The 18,467-nt window shown below is 36.3% G+C and overlaps 2 protein-coding genes and 1 long non-coding RNA gene across 4 annotated transcripts; 2 read left to right on the top strand and 1 right to left on the bottom strand.

Moving 5' to 3' along the window:
* Positions 130 to 8,343, top strand: LOC109713861 (sphingoid long-chain bases kinase 1). Of its 2 annotated transcripts, none has more exons than XM_020238116.1 (10): positions 130 to 235; positions 435 to 482; positions 1,835 to 2,377; positions 2,495 to 2,863; positions 2,973 to 3,066; positions 3,171 to 3,208; positions 3,898 to 4,044; positions 5,476 to 5,575; positions 6,441 to 7,414; positions 7,694 to 8,343. In XM_020238116.1, exons 3-10 carry the CDS (start codon positions 1,952 to 1,954, stop codon positions 7,841 to 7,843), a joined length of 2,298 nt encoding a protein of 765 aa, XP_020093705.1. In that variant the 5' UTR covers positions 130 to 235; positions 435 to 482; positions 1,835 to 1,951; the 3' UTR covers positions 7,844 to 8,343. The 2 variants fall into 2 exon arrangements, with proteins under 2 accessions (XP_020093705.1, XP_020093703.1); XM_020238114.1 differs by having other exon boundaries at positions 1,818 to 2,377.
* On the bottom strand, positions 14,682 to 15,224 carry LOC109714269 (probable xyloglucan endotransglucosylase/hydrolase protein 29). The gene is made up of 2 exons (XM_020238811.1): positions 14,943 to 15,224; positions 14,682 to 14,834 (listed from the first exon to the last, which is right to left on the bottom strand). Exons 1-2 carry the CDS (start codon positions 15,115 to 15,117, stop codon positions 14,710 to 14,712), a joined length of 300 nt encoding a protein of 99 aa, XP_020094400.1. The 5' UTR covers positions 15,118 to 15,224; the 3' UTR covers positions 14,682 to 14,709.
* Positions 16,334 to 17,856, top strand: LOC109714270. Its single transcript, XR_002217299.1, has 2 exons — positions 16,334 to 17,076; positions 17,415 to 17,856. It is a non-coding gene; the product is annotated as an uncharacterized LOC109714270 (long non-coding RNA).

The raw sequence follows: 18,467 nt of genomic DNA, 5'->3' as shown, positions 1-18,467 counted from the left end.
CAACGTTCACACCTACTCTTCGAGTCGGATCCGGTCTGATCCGAACCGCATAGGCAGGAGGGTTGTAAATAGGCCCGGCTCAACTCGACCACATTTACGCCCCACGACAAACCCTAATCAACCCCCTCTTCGAACCCCACCCCTCCCCACCTCTCTCTCTCTCTCTCTCTCCGATCGATTCGTCGTTCCCTCACTTCGCCATTCCCCGATCTTCACCTCTCAATATCCTAATCGGGTAATTTAGATCTCTCGCTGGTTGTAGGATCGGTTCTAGCTTTACTCTTCTTTAAACCGATCCCTACTTTTTATGTTTTCTCTCTTTTTTTTGGGGTAATTTTGTAGATCTAATCGTTTCTTTTTGCTTCCTTTTTTGTTTTTTTGAGTGAGGTGTGGGGTTTCAATCTAATTTTTAGCTCGTTTTCTTGATTTGTTAGATCATTTTGGGATCGGACGGATCTGTTGGTGTTGTTGTTCTTCACGAGGTATTTTTACTATTTTTTGCTCTATCGGTGAAATCGAATGTAAGTTGAATTCAAGTGGGATTCGGATTAGAAGAATTCAGTTGAATCTTCTTAGAAATGTTGTTTGCGATAAATTGGAGCCCGATTGAATTTTATCGTGTTTTCTTGTTTGGGGAAAGGTAGGAAATCATTTCAATGTGGTTAATTTTTATAATCTACCGTAGTTATGTAGGAAGGAAGATATATAGCTCTATTTAAAGAAGGGGTATTAGGGTTTGTTGATGATGCAGCACTAAGCAAAGGAATTTGCACAAAATCCGACCTCAATTTTGGGAATTGGATGGGATCGAGTCACACTATAAGGAAATTCTGCCAAATCCTTGCGAATCAATTGAAATTAACTAATGATTCCAAGCAACATATTTAAGAACAACTCCAATCTGTTGATATTTTTAGGATTTAAGGCAGCCGAAAAGACTTCTGATTTGTCGTAGCTAAGGATGGTATTTCGATAAATGAGAAAATCCATTGCATTAAGTGATTGACTGAGAAATTCTGGGAGTAAATTGAAATATTGGGCTATACAGTTATCGGCCATTCAATTTACCCTTCTTTTTGTCATCTGATTGTAAATAGTATATAAAAGGTTATGCGAAAATTTTTGAAAGGTATGTGAGTTAAATTAAGGATGAGAAGAAATCACCAAATTGATTTGCTCAAGAATAATTTGTTTAGCTTATATATAAATATAGTTGTAGATATATATAGAATAGTCTTTTGTTCTGTATTTTAGATAATTGTTTAAAAAGAATCTTTCGTTAGGTGGAGGTAGGTTGGAAGGGATTGAGATATTTTGTTGATTGAGACTTTTGAATTTCTTAAGACTTCTAATCTTTCCCCTGCAACTACTGTTTGCATGTATTTTCCATTGTCTGCTTTTTTGCATGGTGTCCTAAAATGGAAGGATCTTATTATGAAAGGTTCTTATAGGATATTGCCTTTCTGTCCTTGAAGTTAGCATTTTCTTCTTTCTGCATCCTGCTTTTCCTTTTTATTCTAAAATAAGGGAAATACATTGTTTAGATATTTGGCTCATTCAAAACATTTGGAGAACTCGTATTCAGTGCAAAAATTGTTTTAGGACTTCTTTTACATGGAACCAAACTAAACACCGCCTTAGTGACAACAATTTCATAATCTTTTACTACTCAGAGAATCTGTGTCTTAATCCTTCATAATCTGCAAATAGGTATGCTGGATGTATATATATTTACTATATGTGAAGTAAAGCATTAGCCTTTTTTTAAAAAAAATATATTTCATAGACTAAACCTGGTACAATACAACCTGATGCAGGTTTTGCTATTATGCAGGCGGTTTTTCATGGGCTTTTGGGATTCATCCTGTTTGTAACGTATAAGCTACCATTGCCTTTGTATAGAATTTGCTCATTTGCACTCATGTCCTGGGCTTTTGCTTAAGAGAAAGAAATGCAGAAGTCTGACCATCACCATCAGAATGTCTCTTCCCCAAGAGGATTATTCCAGCAGTCTGTTCGTCGTATGAGTAGTAAACGCTTACAAACAGCAGCCGGACAGCATTCTTCTCCTACTGTATTTCCAGAGAAAAGAAGCAAGGCAAAACCGTTGAAGCAAAAAGATGCCGATGCTGCCAATAAAGATCCGGAGAAGTTGAAGGCACATGAGCACAAAGTTGATATAGGAGATGAGAAGTCTGATTTGTTGGGATATGAAGTTTATTCTGGGAAGCTTGTTTTAGATAAGAAAAGTAATAGTACCACTTCGGATGATCAATCTGGGTCAGGATCTGCAACCGCTAATTGTGTCGATGCAAGACTCACAAGCAAAGCCCTAATATGGGGTTCTCACATGCTGAGCCTTGAAGATGTCATATCTGTAAGTTCTTCGAGATCTGAGTGAATCTGTGATTGTAATATTTTACTAAATTCTGCGAGTGCTTTGTGATCTGGGTGAATCTATGGTTGTATAAATCAATGTTGTACTCTCTGGCAGGTGTCTTATAATGCTGGTCTCCGGCAATTCACTGTTCATGCATACCCTGTTAAGAAAAGGTCATATGGGCTATCTTGTTTTATAAAACCTAAAAGAATTCAAAAAGACTACCGTTTTTTGGCTTCTACATCAGAGGAAGCCCTTATGTGGGTCAGTGGCTTTGCAGATCAGCATTGTTTTATTAGATTCTTACCGCACCCCATGGTCAGTAAAAAGCAAGGTCCTGACACTATTGCAAGTGACCCTCTGTTTGATTATCCACATATTAAATGTAGAAGTCCACCAAGGATTCTTGTTATATTGAACCCTCGTTCTGGACATGGTCGATCTAGTAAGGTTTTTCATGGCAAGGTGGAGCCAATTTTTAAGGTATATTTAACTTTAATTTAGTTATATTTTTGGGCATTTGCATTTTGCTTATATGGTCCATTCTCGAGATTTTGAGCTTGTGTTCTAATAATATCATAAACTGTGACAGCTTGCAGGTTTTGACATGGAAATAGTTAAAACGTCATCTGCAGGTCATGCAAAAACTCTTGCTTCAACTGTGGATTTCAGCACTTGCCCAGATGGTATAGATATTATTAGCTCAATATCTTGTGACAGGAATTTCTGACTTCTTGATCCTGTGTTTTTACTTTTTAGTTCGCTTTGTTTTTCTTTCCTGTTTTTTCAGGAATTGTTTGCGTAGGGGGTGATGGAATTGTCAATGAGGTAAACTATTACTGCTACATGGGTTATAACATTGCATTTCAAGCATTACTCCTCTTGAGCCATGCATCAAAGAATAATTGCCGTTAAATAATAATTGCTGTCGGCCAGTTTTGACATGTTGTGAGAGATTGGTAGATTCTTGCATGATCCTTCAGCCTGACACTTCATGACTACCATATGCTTAAATGTTCCTTAACTGCATCGGAGTTACAGCTATTTGGCTTTGTGGTTTAGTCGCCTTCAAAGATGGAAGCAAATCTCTGGATAAGATATCATTTTTACTAGACATCAAAGAGGATTCTAGAAATTTAAAATTATTAGTCCTTCTTTAGTGACGAAGAAGGTAAATTTTTTGTACCGTCATTTGGAATGATTTACACTGCAAGAGCTCATTTTTGTTTTTGCAATTGGTTTTTCTCATATCAATTGTTAGTTTGATCATCTCTTCCTTCTTATTCATGATTAACAATTAATGTCTCGGGATTTACTCATGTTGCCTTTAAGAAATACTCCGTTTTGCTGTTTGTTTCTGTGCATTGCGCATGTCAGGTTTTCCGCTTCTTGCTCCTTGTCTCATATAGCTACTTCTATGTATGTCTGACTGTTTTCCTCATTTCATGAGTAAGATGAAAATATGACCTAGGATTACTCCGATATATTGTAACATTGACAATTTGAATCCTGTGCAGGTGCTTAATGGTCTTCTCAGTAGAGACAATCAGAAGGAAGCTATTTCTATTCCAATTGGGATAATTCCTGCTGGTTCTGACAATTCGCTTGTCTGGACTGTCTTGGGAGTGAGAGATCCAATTTCTGCTGCAATGGCTATTGTGAGGGTAAATATTGTCTTAGATGTCACTTATATCATCTTGGTCAACGCTATTGCAAGATGTATTTCTTGCTTTCTGTCTTTCCCAATATGTATGTAATTTAAGAGAGCTTTTATCAATTCAAGTTATTTGACTTTTTGATCAATATTTCAATTTTTTTTTTTAAATTCATTCAGCTAAGCACCTAAGTTATTACGCAGTTTGTCTGAAGGTTTTTTTTTTTTAAATTTCACTCAGTTAAGCACCTTAGTTATTACGCAGTTTGTCTGAAGGCCTAACTGGTGCATAAACAGCTAAGTGCCCCCTTTCATAGGTACCATTTTGCTGCCTTGACTATAATTGTTAATGCCAATATCCCCCGCTCAATATACATCACCACATTATAAATGATAGTTAATAACTATCCTCCAGTCGATTAGAACATCAGAATCCCTGTTTGGCTAGGATCAAGGAGAAACCAATAGTTAATAATTTTGTAATATTATTTTATTATATTTTATATTTATTATTTTTTTATTATTTTCTTTTTTTATTATATTTTATTATATATTTTTTTTTATTTTAATTATTTCTAAAAAGAACACTCTTCTCCAATGGAAAATGACCTAATCTTCATTTTATCATCATACCATTCTCAATTCATGTTTGAACCGCCTTAGACCCAGTTAACTCTATACTAGTTGTTCAGCTACAGCAGCACATAATGCACCAACCAAACATCTTGTCATATGGACCTATGGATGTAGCCATGCGTCAGTACACCGTCAATTAGATGCCTAAGGAACTTTCACTCATACTTTCATCAATCTACCTTGAAATGTTTGCTTTCCATATCTCTGGGTCATGCTTGCTGTTTAAACATTGACTTTGAAGTAACTTGATTCAAAACTACAGAGCCCAGACAGAATTGTCTTTATATCTGATGAATCTAGTGAATTTAATCTTTGAATTTCAATGGAAATTTTAAATGTATCTAGGTTCTTAAAATCATGTGCAAGGAGGTTTTCTCCCAGCTTATCCACAGCTTGACCAAGTCTTTTCTTGAGCTTTGTTACCAGTGCTAAGTGCAAGAGAACTTGAAGCTATTTTATTTGTCTCACCGGCCTGTAGAGAAAAGATGCCCTGATTATGAGAGATAGTGAGGGATGATGGAACTAGACCTTCAATGGATAGGAATAAAGTTATCGTTAATTATTAATTAAATTAGGGGCATGCCTTCTTAAATTTGATTCAAATGGCATTGCGTTGCTCTCTGACTGTTTGGATGCTCCATACTGCTTTATAGCCTTAGACACTTTCCAATCAGTTTGTCATTTACCTGTTGGAGTAATCGAAGTAATGCAAGCTTTTATTTTGTATTGTTTTACAATCTATATTTTTGATAATCTTTTTACACTATTGTTTGCTTATTTATCTTGTGTTATTTGTTGGTTACAGGGAGGGCTTACTGCTACAGATGTTTTGGCTGTAGAATGGATTCAAAGTGGAGTTGTCCACTATGGTGCAACTGTCTCATACTTTGGCTTTCTTAGCGATGGTAACGAGATCATTGTGCTTCTTGTTTTCTGTTTTTATTTTTATTTTTATTTTTTGTATTTTGCAGATTCAAAACTTACTCACTTTCTTATCTTCTTTTGGAATAATCAATATCAACTTTGCATTTTACAACAAGTATAGCCTACTATTCTCTCCAGCTGTCATTTTGTGCTTTTTTTTGAATAATACAGTTTCTCAACATTACAAAACTTGATCGTAAGTTAATAAGTTATGATGTGCTTAATCATTATTTTTTGCATGCCATAACTCCTGGTAAATGAGGCTGAATTATAGGTGGTCCTTTTGTTTTCAAAGTAATACAGCTGAACTATGTGGTTATTAGGATTGGATATCAACATTGGATGTCTCATAGTTCAGATTTGGTTGGAACTGTGTTGAGTTTATGGTTAAGTCAGTCTTAAGTGGCTATGTCAAGAATGTTTTGATATTAATGTAGCTTTGCAGTTTATCATTATAGGCTTGCATACAAGTGTTGATTTTTCTGATTACCTGGATGAGTGCATATTTTATATATCATCAAAGTTCTTTGAAATTCCTTCAGTGTTTGGGTTGGTATTGACTTTTTGGCAACAGGCTACCACTGCTTACAGATTTTCTATTTTGTACCGAGTTAGTCAGATTAATTTTTCTTGACATAGATTTGGCATCAATCTACAAGTGATGTTGCTTTTACTCTGTTCTTCCTTTCACACATAGAGATTCTGATCGTACTTATCCCTTTTAGATGCAATTACTTGCTCATGTAAGAAATTCACCTATCTTGATCGTCGACCTGTCATCATATGCTATTGCGATTGAATGTGGAAATCCTCGTGTAACTCTGTCGATCTGTTGTTTCATTGCAGTCCTGGAACTTTCAGAGAAATACCAGAAGCGTTTCGGCCCTCTCCGCTATTTTGTGGCTGGCTTTCTGAAATTCCTGTGTTTACCAAAGTACAACTTCGACTTGGAGTATCTTCCGATGTCAAAGGAACCACCCGATGCCAAGAATAAAGTTTCAGAAGAGAAGGAAAAAGATTTGTCTGATTTCTACACGGACATAATGCAAAGGTCGAGAGCAGAGGGCATTCCCCGGGCTTCAAGTTTATCCAGCATTGATTCCATTATGACTCCTGGTAGAATGTCAGGAGGCGACCTAGATACAACAGGTAGCAGCACACTTGCAAGCAACGAGCCATCCGAGTATGTACGTGGGCTTGATCCAAAATCAAAGCGTTTATCGTTAGGGAGAAGTAATGTAGTATCCGAACCTGAAGAAGTTCTTCACCCCCAACCCCACCTTTCTGCAAACCCTAACTGGCCGAGAACTAGGTCGAGATCAAGGACAGAAAGAGCATGGACTGGCTCAACTGCTGCAAATGATTCGAGATCCTCTTGGCAAGCAACATCATTGCACGACAAAGAAGACAATTCTTCGACGGTCTCAGATCCCGGACCTATCTGGGACTCCGAGCCGAAGTGGGATACCGAGCCAAAGTGGGATACAGAGCCAAACTGGGAGAACAACAATCCTATTGAGCTAGGTCCACCATCGCCATCTAATGACATTGAGCTCGGAATAATTAAGGAACTAGTGCCAAATTTGGATGAGAAGTGGGTTGTTAGGAAAGGACACTTCCTTGGTGTTTTGGTGTGCAACCATTCATGCAGGACAGTGCAGAGTTTGAGTTCTCAGGTTGTGGCACCAAAGGCTGAGCACGATGACAATACTTTGGACTTGCTATTAGTTGGTGGAAGTGGAAGGTTCAGGTTGTTGAGATTTTTTATCATGCTGCAGTTTGGCCGCCACCTCTCTCTGCCCTATGTCGAGTATGTTAAGGTATGTTACAGCTTTACTCCTGCCATTGCACAGAATTTGTCTTTGTGGCTCTCCTTGGTTTTTATCATATCAATTTTCTTTTGTATTTTGTAGATCAATTTGTCAACCAAGACCTTAGTTTTCTCTAGAGCAACCATGCTATTACTCTTGAATTTCCAACATGATAATGGCAGTGGATGACATTAATATTCGGCTTAGCATGATAATCTTTTTCTTTTGCTTATTCCCCTCAGCTTCAAACAGTCAAGAGCGATGCTCTTTAACATGCTTTCGTGGCAGGTTAAGTCGCTGAAGCTCAGGCCAGGCGCAACCACACACAACGGGTGCGGCATTGATGGAGAGCTTCTCCGCGTGAAGGGCCATGTCCTATGTCATTTGCTACCTGAGCAGTGTAGACTCATCGGCCGCCCTGCCAAAGAGCGCCTGTAAAATCCGTATATCTTTTCAACTTGGTGAGAATTTCTCCAAGGTTAGTGCGTGCTCGCCTTTCACTTCTAACAACCAATTGTGAGGTATGTTCTAGCGGTGAAACATTCGGAGCATCGTCTTCCTGATCAATGGTCTCTGTATATTTTGAGTGATTGAGGACATAATGCGTGATTACCCTCTGCTTTTTCTCCGTGATTGGTGTACCATACTTTTGTTGTCAATTGGAGCCTGTTTCCTCTTCCTTATATTGCAGGGTTCTATTTTTTCTTATGGACTTCACTTCGCTCTAAAAACCGATTGACTGCCTACATGTACTTGTACTATAGAAGATTATCATCACCTGGAACTCTAGTTGTAACACCGAACTTTTCATTTTCTACCGCCTTTAGTTAGTAGTCTCCACTCTACAAAGGGTGATATCGTGGATTTTTCCTCTGAATATTTCTACTTTATTATGTGACATAATACAACAAGACACTGCAATCTATGGTTGTTAATATCATTCTTCTTGTTTTCCTCTTTCGTAGGAAGGTAAAGATGTATCTTTTTATTTTCCTTTTATATTTTCACGAAGTACTAAAGCGTTTCAAGTTAACAGCTTTATTTTCCAGGTCATCTATCAGGCTCCCGACTCCCGAGTTCAATGTACACACACAGATACGCGAGCTCTCGTAGTTCGTATTCAGCTTGGCATCATTCTCTTTGCTCGATTCTAGCAAAACATGATATATTTTATTCCTTTTTTTTAAAAAAAAAAACCAAAATATTAGATCGTAAAATTTCAATTTTTTAAACCTTACATAACAATATTAAAGTATCTCTGAATTTTACTTGTTGGTACGTATGAATTTTTTAAGTCCAAAAATAAATTAATCCATTCAACCCCATGAGTTCATTTTTTAAAAAATTGTTAAAAAAAAGAAAGGGAGATGTATCGCATTATTCTATTTACAGTAGTACATCATTGGATAAAATTTTATAATTCGTATCGTAAATATGTCCCCGAGGCAAACCAAACTCGCACGCGGTCAAAGTATAACACCGCGTTTGATTGTGGACATATATTACAATCCCACGGAACGGAAAGCAAGGCGTTTGCACGCAGCAGCTGTAGCACAAGTCAAAACAGACCCTGAGACTTCTTCTCCCCCCACTATATTGCTCATTTGGCTTTACTCCTGTCTCTATTTTCGACATTTATTATTTTTGTAAAATAGTTGCTTTGAAGGAGAAGAGCGTCTGAAGCTTTTGCTGTTCAAATAAAATCATATTTTTGTCTTCAGAATTTTCTCTTTGCCAAATATTTTTGAAACAGGTGCGTCTCTCTCTCTCTCTCTCTCTCTCTTAGTCTCTTTGTGTGTGTGTGTGCGCGCGTCGTATTCATCTTATAATAATATTTACTTTGTATTTAATAAGTTGGCAGGCCCAGCATGCAGCAGGCAGGGATCAGGGATCAGGTACCGTTCGTCCAAGAAGCCATTTAAGATGCATGTCTGCCTGCTGCATGCCCACGAGCCTTTACAACAACTCCCGCAGCTTTACCTTCGCCACAAGACAAGAAATATTTATTCTCTTCGTAGAGAGGTGAGAGAGGTGGGGTTGGGGGGAATACATTATACATGTATTGCATGGAGCGGATTCCCAGCAAAAACCGTGGTAGGAGCTAGCTTTTGAATTTTTATTGCAGAATCAAACCCGGGGGAGGAGTACGAGGAGGAGGAGGAGGAGGAGAAGAGGGGGGGTTTCTGGAGAGAATGCGCGCGCACGCGGAAAAGCGCTTCCTTTTGAGTCACGTACATACAGTTCGATCACTACTCACTAGTCGCCTACTACTGTGCCGTCCATGAATGAGGCCTCAGGTTGAATTTTTTTAATTTATCTACCTCAATACGTTTACCTNCAAATTTCACGTTTTTTCAATATTATTAATTTTCTTGTCCATTAAGTGAACAAAAAATAAATGAGTAAAAATGAATATAGTTTAAAAAGTGATCGATGGTAAAATTTTTATATTTAAGATCTACATTCTAGATCTTGTTTTTAATAGTTTAAAGAATTTTTTAACAAAAATTTAATTGATTTGAACTCTTCTGTAATATTAAATGAGCAAACGCACTATATCGGCCATCAAAATTATAAATTTTGCGACCCTTTGATCGCCCGGTTAGTGATATAAAAAAAGCATGAAATTTGATTTCTAAATAGTTTAAATGATCTACATCATATTAAACAGTGCCGATCGTCGATTTGAAAGCTCTATTATAAAAAAAACAAATCAATAGTAAACTAAGTTGTTTCATATATATATATACATATGAACTAGGCTGGAATACTATTAATAGCACCAATAACTTGTTGCGATTAAGATTTTCACCCTTGGATTAAAAGATGTGCGGTTAGGATGATGTGGGCCTTCTAGAGTTGAGTGGGTGGTTGGTTGAATAGTATAATTGAACAGATGAAAATGATAAAAGAGGTAAATTTAACGACAGAAAACTTGATAGCACAAAATATTTCGTGCTATCGATAGTATCCCAGCCGAACTCTCTATATATATATATATAGAGAGAGAGAGAGAGAGCGCTACAGTACTATCGGAAGCATACATAGAGAATTTAGTACTTCCGATTTTTTGACTATTAGAATAATTTTTTTGATTATTTCTAATTTTTTTATTAATACTATTACTCTGTGAGGACCACTCAATCCTAGGGATACTACTCAATTATAGAGAGACCACAATCATCCCAAACGTACAGTTCTTGATCTAAGAATCAAAAAGTCGAAAGCACCGGACCCTCTATACTTCTGATAGTATAGTAGCTCTATACTATATATATTTAAAGAGAGAGAGTTTTGATAGAATACTATTGATAGTAAATAACTCGATTTACTATGAATTTTTTTTCGATGATAGAGCTTCCAAATTGACCATCGGCACTGTTAAACATGATCTAAACCATTTGAACTATCTGGATATCAAATTTCACGTTTTTTCAATATTATTAATTTTCTTGTCCATTAAGTGAACAAAAAATAAATGAGTAAAAATGAATATAGTTTAAAAAGTGATCGATGGTAAAATTTTTATATTTAAGATCTACATTCTAGATCTTGTTTTTAATAGTTTAAAGAATTTTTTAACAAAAATTTAATTGATTTGAACTCTTCTGTAATATTAAATGAGCAAACGCACTATATCGGCCATCAAAATTATAAATTTTGCGACCCTTTGATCGCCCGGTTAGTGATATAAAAAAAGCATGAAATTTGATTTCTAAATAGTTTAAATGATCTACATCATATTAAACAGTGCCGATCGTCGATTTGAAAGCTCTATTATAAAAAAAACAAATCAATAGTAAACTAAGTTGTTTCATATATATATATACATATGAACTAGGCTGGAATACTATTAATAGCACCAATAACTTGTTGCGATTAAGATTTTCACCCTTGGATTAAAAGATGTGCGGTTAGGATGATGTGGGCCTTCTAGAGTTGAGTGGGTGGTTGGTTGAATAGTATAATTGAACAGATGAAAATGATAAAAGAGGTAAATTTAACGACAGAAAACTTGATAGCACAAAATATTTCGTGCTATCGATAGTATCCCAGCCGAACTCTCTATATATATATATATAGAGAGTAGGCTATTATACTCTTATGAGTATAGAGCGCGCCCTTCGTAGAGTCTTTCGTACTCATAAGTTATTTTTGATGATGGAACTTCCGAATCAACGATCCACTCCGTTAAATATGATCTATACTATTTAAAACTTCTAAAAAATAAATTTCGTAGTTTTTCGAAAACATAATAAAGTCCATAAAGCAGGCATAAAATGAATGGTCAGAATCGAACGACATCCTAAAACTGAATGATCGGATCCTTCAATTTAAGATCGGAGTTACTGATCTTTATCTAGATAGTTAATATAATTTTGTATCAAAAATTCAATCAATTCCGATTCTTTTACACCGTTAAACAAGTAAGTATTCCATACTTGCCATTAAAAATTATCAATTTTGTGATATTTTGATCGTAAGGTAAATAATGTCGAAAAATTATGAAATTTGATTTTTAAAAGTTTTAAATGTTCTGGATAAGTATAGAACGTTGATTCGAAAGTTCTATCATCAAAGATAACTTATGAGTACAAAGATGATCGTATTCATAAAAGTATAGTATCCGAACTCTCTCTCTCTCTCTCTCTCTCTCTCTCTCTCTCTCTCTCTATATATATATATATATATAACGTACTAATCAACTATTTTGTGACTCATAAAAATATAGTAGCCGAACTCTCTCTCTCTCTCTCTCTCTATATATATATATATATAGATAACGTACTAATCAACTATTTTGTGACAGTAATTTCATTTGAATCATATATTTTACTTTCACATTTCGTCGCTATACTTATAACCAACCTAAAATTATACAGCCATTAGTTAGAAGTTCTATTCAATGCGAAATGTCTGATCAGTATAAAACTTTTAGAGAGTCGATCTGAACTAAAACAAATTGCATTTAATTTAATGTGTCGTGGTATATATACTCAAAAAAAAAAAAAAAAAAAACAAATCTCTCTCTCTTAATGATCGGATACGTGGCTTTGCAGTTTGTCTTCAAGTTAAACAGTAATGCAGCAAACGAGGGCCTTCCAAGGTTTGTTTGTTTCTTCGATTTTGAAAATTCAGCAAGAGAGAAATAGAAAAAGAGAAAAGAGAAATAACAAAAAACAAAGAAAAAAAAGCAAGTTGGTACTATTATTAGATTCTCCGTAATTAAGTAATTATGATGCTGGTTACTTTTACTGGGATACTGGTTGCTTGCATAGTATGTCGAGATAAAAACATCGCTGAGCTGATATTACCTAGATTATTATCTTAGAGATCGGATCAGTTCTGATTTTAGCTTCTGCGTCTCAAAAATAGGATTTAAACCTACGAACTCTTTATATATAGAGTAATTGTTTGCGCGAATTGGACTTTTGCAAAATTGTTAAACTAAGCTAGTATAAGAAAAGAAGGAAAGAAAAACAGAACTTAGCAATTTATTTGGGAAATATATCCAAAAAAATTCTTCTTGCAATGAGAGGTTATTAGCTTTTAAATTACATGTCTACATTTTTTTTAAAACCATAGCTAGAATCTCCCAATATGTATGTTGCCCAAACATCTTAACATCCTACCTCTAGCCAAAACCAAGTAGTCACTACATTTCCATTTTATAATCCCACGACAACAGCAAAAACAAATACCAACAAATAAATTCGACCAAATCATGAGGTAAGAGTGAGGCAAAAACTATTATTTTTACCTGGTCCACAACATTAGCTGTTGAGCGTGATTTATAATCTCGAAGATGTAACATATATATGTCAAAATAAATGGGCTTGTAGCTAGGTTTCCAAACTAAACACCTAAGCCCTTAAATGTTGTAACTAATTAAACTAATCACGAGCCATTTTCTACACGCTTGATTTTTTGACTAATATATGGTATTAGAGTCGAGTCCAATTAAGTTCCTTCCGTTCTGAGAGGTCGTAAGGTCGTGAGTGAGTGAGGATGTTAAGATTAATTCTGTGTCGTAAGGTGATATTTTGACTAACGTAAATTAAAACTGATGGTCAAAACTTAATTTTTACTCTAGCACCTAACCTACTAGAAATTGTATATATATATATATATATATATATATATATATATATATAGAGAGAGAGAGAGAGAGAGAGAGAGAGAGAGAGAGAGATTTGACTGTGCTACTATTAGTAGCAAAAACACATTGTTGCTATCAGTTTTTTAGCTTTTGGATCAACTTTTTCATTATTTCTAACCATTGGATTAAATACTATAACCTAGTGAGGACCACTCAACCCTATGGGGACCACTCAACTCTAACCGACTAATATCATCCTGACCCTATAATTTTTCATCCAAAGATTAAAAACTTGATAGCAAAAAAAGTGTTTTACTATTAATAGTATTCCAGCCTAATTCATATATATATAGAGTTCGGCTGGGATACTATTGATAGCACCAAGCACTTGGTGCTACCGAGTTTTCTTTGACTATTTTTACCCGTTAGATTATACAATTCAACCAATAATTTACTCAACCTTAGAGGGCCCACATCATCTTAACCGTACATTTCTTCATCCAAGGGTCGAAAACCTAATAGCACCAATAACTTGGTGCTATTGATAGCATTTCAGCCTAGTTATATATATATATATATATATATAGAGAGAGAGAGAGAGAGAGAGAGAGAGAGAGAGAGAGAGTAGGGCTACTATACTCTTATGAGTATGAAACTCTTTGTCCTCATAAATTATTNTGATTAAGTTAGTAACTGAACCCCCAGAACGTTAATTTAATCTCCCTTAACCCACATAAGCAATTCATTGATTGATTAATACTCGTACGATTATTTTATTTATTTTTAAATAATATTATTTAGTTTACATGTTAATAAATTAAAAATTAATTACGCGGAACTAACATGGCAGCGAATATTCTACGCCGCAGCCATTGGCACTACCACACACCCATGTGCCCATTACTAGTAGTTGTATTCTCGCGGCTTATAAGAAAAAAAAGAAAAAAAAAAAGAAGACGAAGAAGAAGAAGAAGAAGAAGAAGAAGATGATAACGCGGCTCATGAAACGGACCATCCTGGCTTCTACTTGATTAACGCATGAATCTTATTACGCGGACTACGCGTAATAACTCAGTTAATTAAAAACTGCAACAGTTACGTATGGAAACATTTTGGGAGTGAGAAAAACAGGGCAAACTAGTCAATTTCTCCATTCATTTATTTGTTTAAATTTTTTTTTAAAAAAAAAAGAGAGGAGAAACTACTACTCTAGTTTGTGAGAGCTCACGTAGAAGGCGACGACGACGCCGGCGGTGTAACCGGCGGGGAGCTTGATGGAGGCGCTGAAGAATCCGTGGAGGTACGAATCCGACGATATGAATCCCGACCCTAAACCCAAATTATTAAACCCAAAAAAGCAAATTAGAACGCGAACGGCGCACGATAGATGAGAGAGGAAGGAGAAGGAGGGGAGGGCGCAGGTTTATAGAACAACACCTGAGTAGCGGTTGAGCATGATGCGGACGCTCCGGCCGTCGGGGGACCGGACGAGATTGCCCTCGCCGAAGAGCTGTGAGTATCCCTCGTCGAACGGGATCGCCGGGACGTCGAAGGCCGCGGCGGCGACGGCGACGAGCAGCGCCGTTAGCACGAAGACGACGGAATCCACCATGGCCGTTTCCTTCGCTCCGCTTCTCTGCTTCCTCGATCTCTCTAGGGTTTCTAGATGATGATGATGATGATGATGAATTGATGATGACTGCTCTCTTTCCCTCTCTCTCTCTCTCTCTCTCTCTCTCTCTCTCTCTCTCTCTTTAATGTTATTTATCGTTTTTCTCTTCAAACTCTGACCTCAGAGGTGTAATCATTTCACCCATCATGACCACCCCCTCCACTGTTTCATGTCCATCTCTCTCTCTCTCTCTCTCTCTATCTCTCTATCTCTCTCTATCTATCTATCTATACATACCCACCCACGCTCTTATCTCCTCCTTAAAAGCAGCTGTGACTTACTTCCATGGGAGATATGCAGAAGAAGAAGGAGAGGAAGGGGAGAAAGAAGAGAGGAAGCTTTTTCTTTGAGGGGAATGTTGTCTGGCTCGAGGCCGCCATAACAGTTTTTCTCCCTTTTTTTCTTTTTTTTTTTTTTGGTTCTTCTGGATCTCGGACCAGGCTTCATTCCCCCCAATCATAATAGCTTCCGATATCTTCAACTCCATGCGATGCATGGGTCACTAGCTTCCTGGTTAATTTAGTTTATCCGAATCAACTCCATGCCTCTCGGATTATGCAGGTATATATTTATATATATATGTGTGTGTGTGTGTGTGTGTGTGTGTGTGTAGTGAGAAATCATACCTTAGTTAGGAAGAGAGAGAGAGAGAGAGAGAGAGAGAGAGAGAGAGAGAGAGAGAGAGAGAAAGCATAACTATTTGTTCCCTAGCTATTTGGGTTCTCTTGATTTTGGTCATGATTTTGCTAATAAGTCTACTTTTAGCTATCATTGCTTCATGATGACTATGTACATCAGTAGAGGAAAGGGAACAGATTGGTGTACTGATGGTGGGTTTTGACACATAAACACACACCTACACACTCTCTCTCTCTCTCTCTCTCTCTCTCTCTCTCTCTCTCTCTCTCTCTCTCTCTCTCTCTCTCTCTCTACTCCTTTTGGTGGTGTTTAGTTTCTGATCTCTTTTTTGCTCTCTGACAGGAAGGTGAAAAAGATCATCATTACCCCTTGATTGCAGGATCTTCTCTCTCCTTTCTCTCATGCTTTCGTTTTCTGCTGCTATTTTCATGCCCCTTTTTTTTTTGTTATTTTTTTGAGTAATTTTTATTCCTGAGCCCTGATTATTTCTTNTCATTGCTTCATGATGACTATGTACATCAGTAGAGGAAAGGGAACAGATTGGTGTACTGATGGTGGGTTTTGACACATAAACACACACCTACACTCTCTCTCTCTCTCTCTCTCTCTCTCTCTCTCTCTCTCTCTCTCTCTCTACTCCTTTTGGTGGTGTTTAGTTTCTGATCTCTTTTTTGCTCTCTGACAGGAAGGTGAAAAAGATCATCATTACCCCTTGATTGCAGGATCTTCTCTCTCCTTTCTCTCATGCTTTCGTTTTCTGCTGCTATTTTCATGCCCCTTTTTTTTTTGTTATTTTTTTGAGTAATTTTTATTCCTGAGCCCTGATTATTTCTTACCAAACATTCTTTATGATATCCTTCTAAGTGATCAAAATGTTAGTTTCTTCTTTCCTAAATCTTCATCATGCAATAGGTAATCAAATGAAAGAAAACATATCTCGAGGCCATGAAAAAGCTGGTTATAATCCAGCAGTTATCAAACTACCATTTTTACTCCCCCTTAGTTTTTTAGGTTATTCTACGAGTTAAAAATCTATTGTAGTAGTAGATCCACTGGTATATTGAGTTTTCTGCAGTGAGTAGTCAATTCCACCTTGAAGAAACAACTAACAGTACTATCCTGGCTTTGCTTCATCAGTTTGCTTTGCCGTGTGTTAGTTTCCTTCTCATGTGATGCAACATATATTTTTTTTTGAAGGAATGAATAGAGGAGGAGGTCATTCAACATCACTTTTTACAGGCTTTTTGATAGTCTACCTTGGTAGTCCTTCTATGTTGACTCTCTATTCTCAGGCCTACTCTCTCTCTCTCTCTCTCTCTCTCTCTCTCTCTCTCTCTCTCTAAAACCACATGTATTTGCTATTTTTCTGCTTTCTGAAAGAAAAAGAGGGGTTTAGTAAATCTAGCAGGTAGCAAAAAGTGAATTTGCTAGTGAGATTCTGTACATGGCAGTTGTATTGTTATAGCCATCCATTTTCATCAAAAAGGAAAAAAGAAAAAAAGTAAACTAATATATAGCCATTCATTGTGTTAGTTTGAAATGTTAATTTCTTGTAGCAGTTCAGTGTATTTGAAATGTTTTTGTTCTCTCCTGTGCAGATGATATATATCTACTTCTTTGAAGTGTGTGTGGTTGCATCATGTATCAACTTTCGAAATTCAGCATATTCCATATATAGAGAGAGAGAGAGAACACATCCCGCATCTATATTATGGATGTGCAATGTAACACTCTTGAGGGAAACAATACCATCCACAAAGTCCAGGCCTAACATATAGACAAGCTTTGTTGATTAGTGATTTTGATTTTGTTAATCTGAGAGAAGAACATGCAGTTTATTAATTTCCATAAAATCACAGTGTAAGTTTTTCCCCCCCTTTTCCTTTGAAGGGTGTAAATTAAAGTTATATATCTAAAGCTAAATGTATATATACTGTGGTACTGTGGTCTGTGGTTATGATTTTCTTAGATGGCTTAAGCTATAACTTGGTTGTTTTGCTCTATTAAATTTGAATGCCTTTGTATATTTCTTTTCTTTTACCATTTGTGTCAACAAGAAAGATCAAGAGGGGTTTGAATTTGAAACAATAGGTAAAGCGCCAGTGTATTTGTGCAGGGAATAGTGTTTGGCTTTCTCCAACCTAGCATTCTATAGGGAGAAACATGTGATATTTACCGTGAGGTGCTATGAAGTGTTCTTATTTTGAGCATCTCCATATATGAGCCTAGGGAGGAGGATGAGAGTAGGTACTTTGCGTTTGTATGGGTCTACAAGTATTCATTGTTTTAGTGTTGTATAGGGTAGCTTTTTGTTGCGTGGGGGGAAAAAGAGGAAGATGCATTAATTCATATACAAGCAATTCTATATGTACTCTCTTACATGTGGTAAAATTTTTCACAATGAAACTCACAAAAGAATGTTACAATTTATTATTGAAGTTAAGACTACAATCTTGTGATTTGTTAGCTATGGTGATGTGATAGTTCTATATTTAGCCTTTTGAAATTATTACAATTATTATTTTATGCCTCCATTGCATCACTCTTTCGATTTAATTAAAACCATCCATATACATTCACATGTTAATAAATAACTATAGAATACATGAGAGAGTATAGTATCACTAATGATTAATTACTAAGAAATTGTC

This window comes from Ananas comosus, linkage group 8, assembly GCF_001540865.1.
Source record: "Ananas comosus cultivar F153 linkage group 8, ASM154086v1, whole genome shotgun sequence".
Lineage (NCBI taxonomy): Eukaryota > Viridiplantae > Streptophyta > Magnoliopsida > Poales > Bromeliaceae > Ananas > Ananas comosus.
This window is presented reverse-complemented; position numbering and strand designations above follow the sequence as displayed.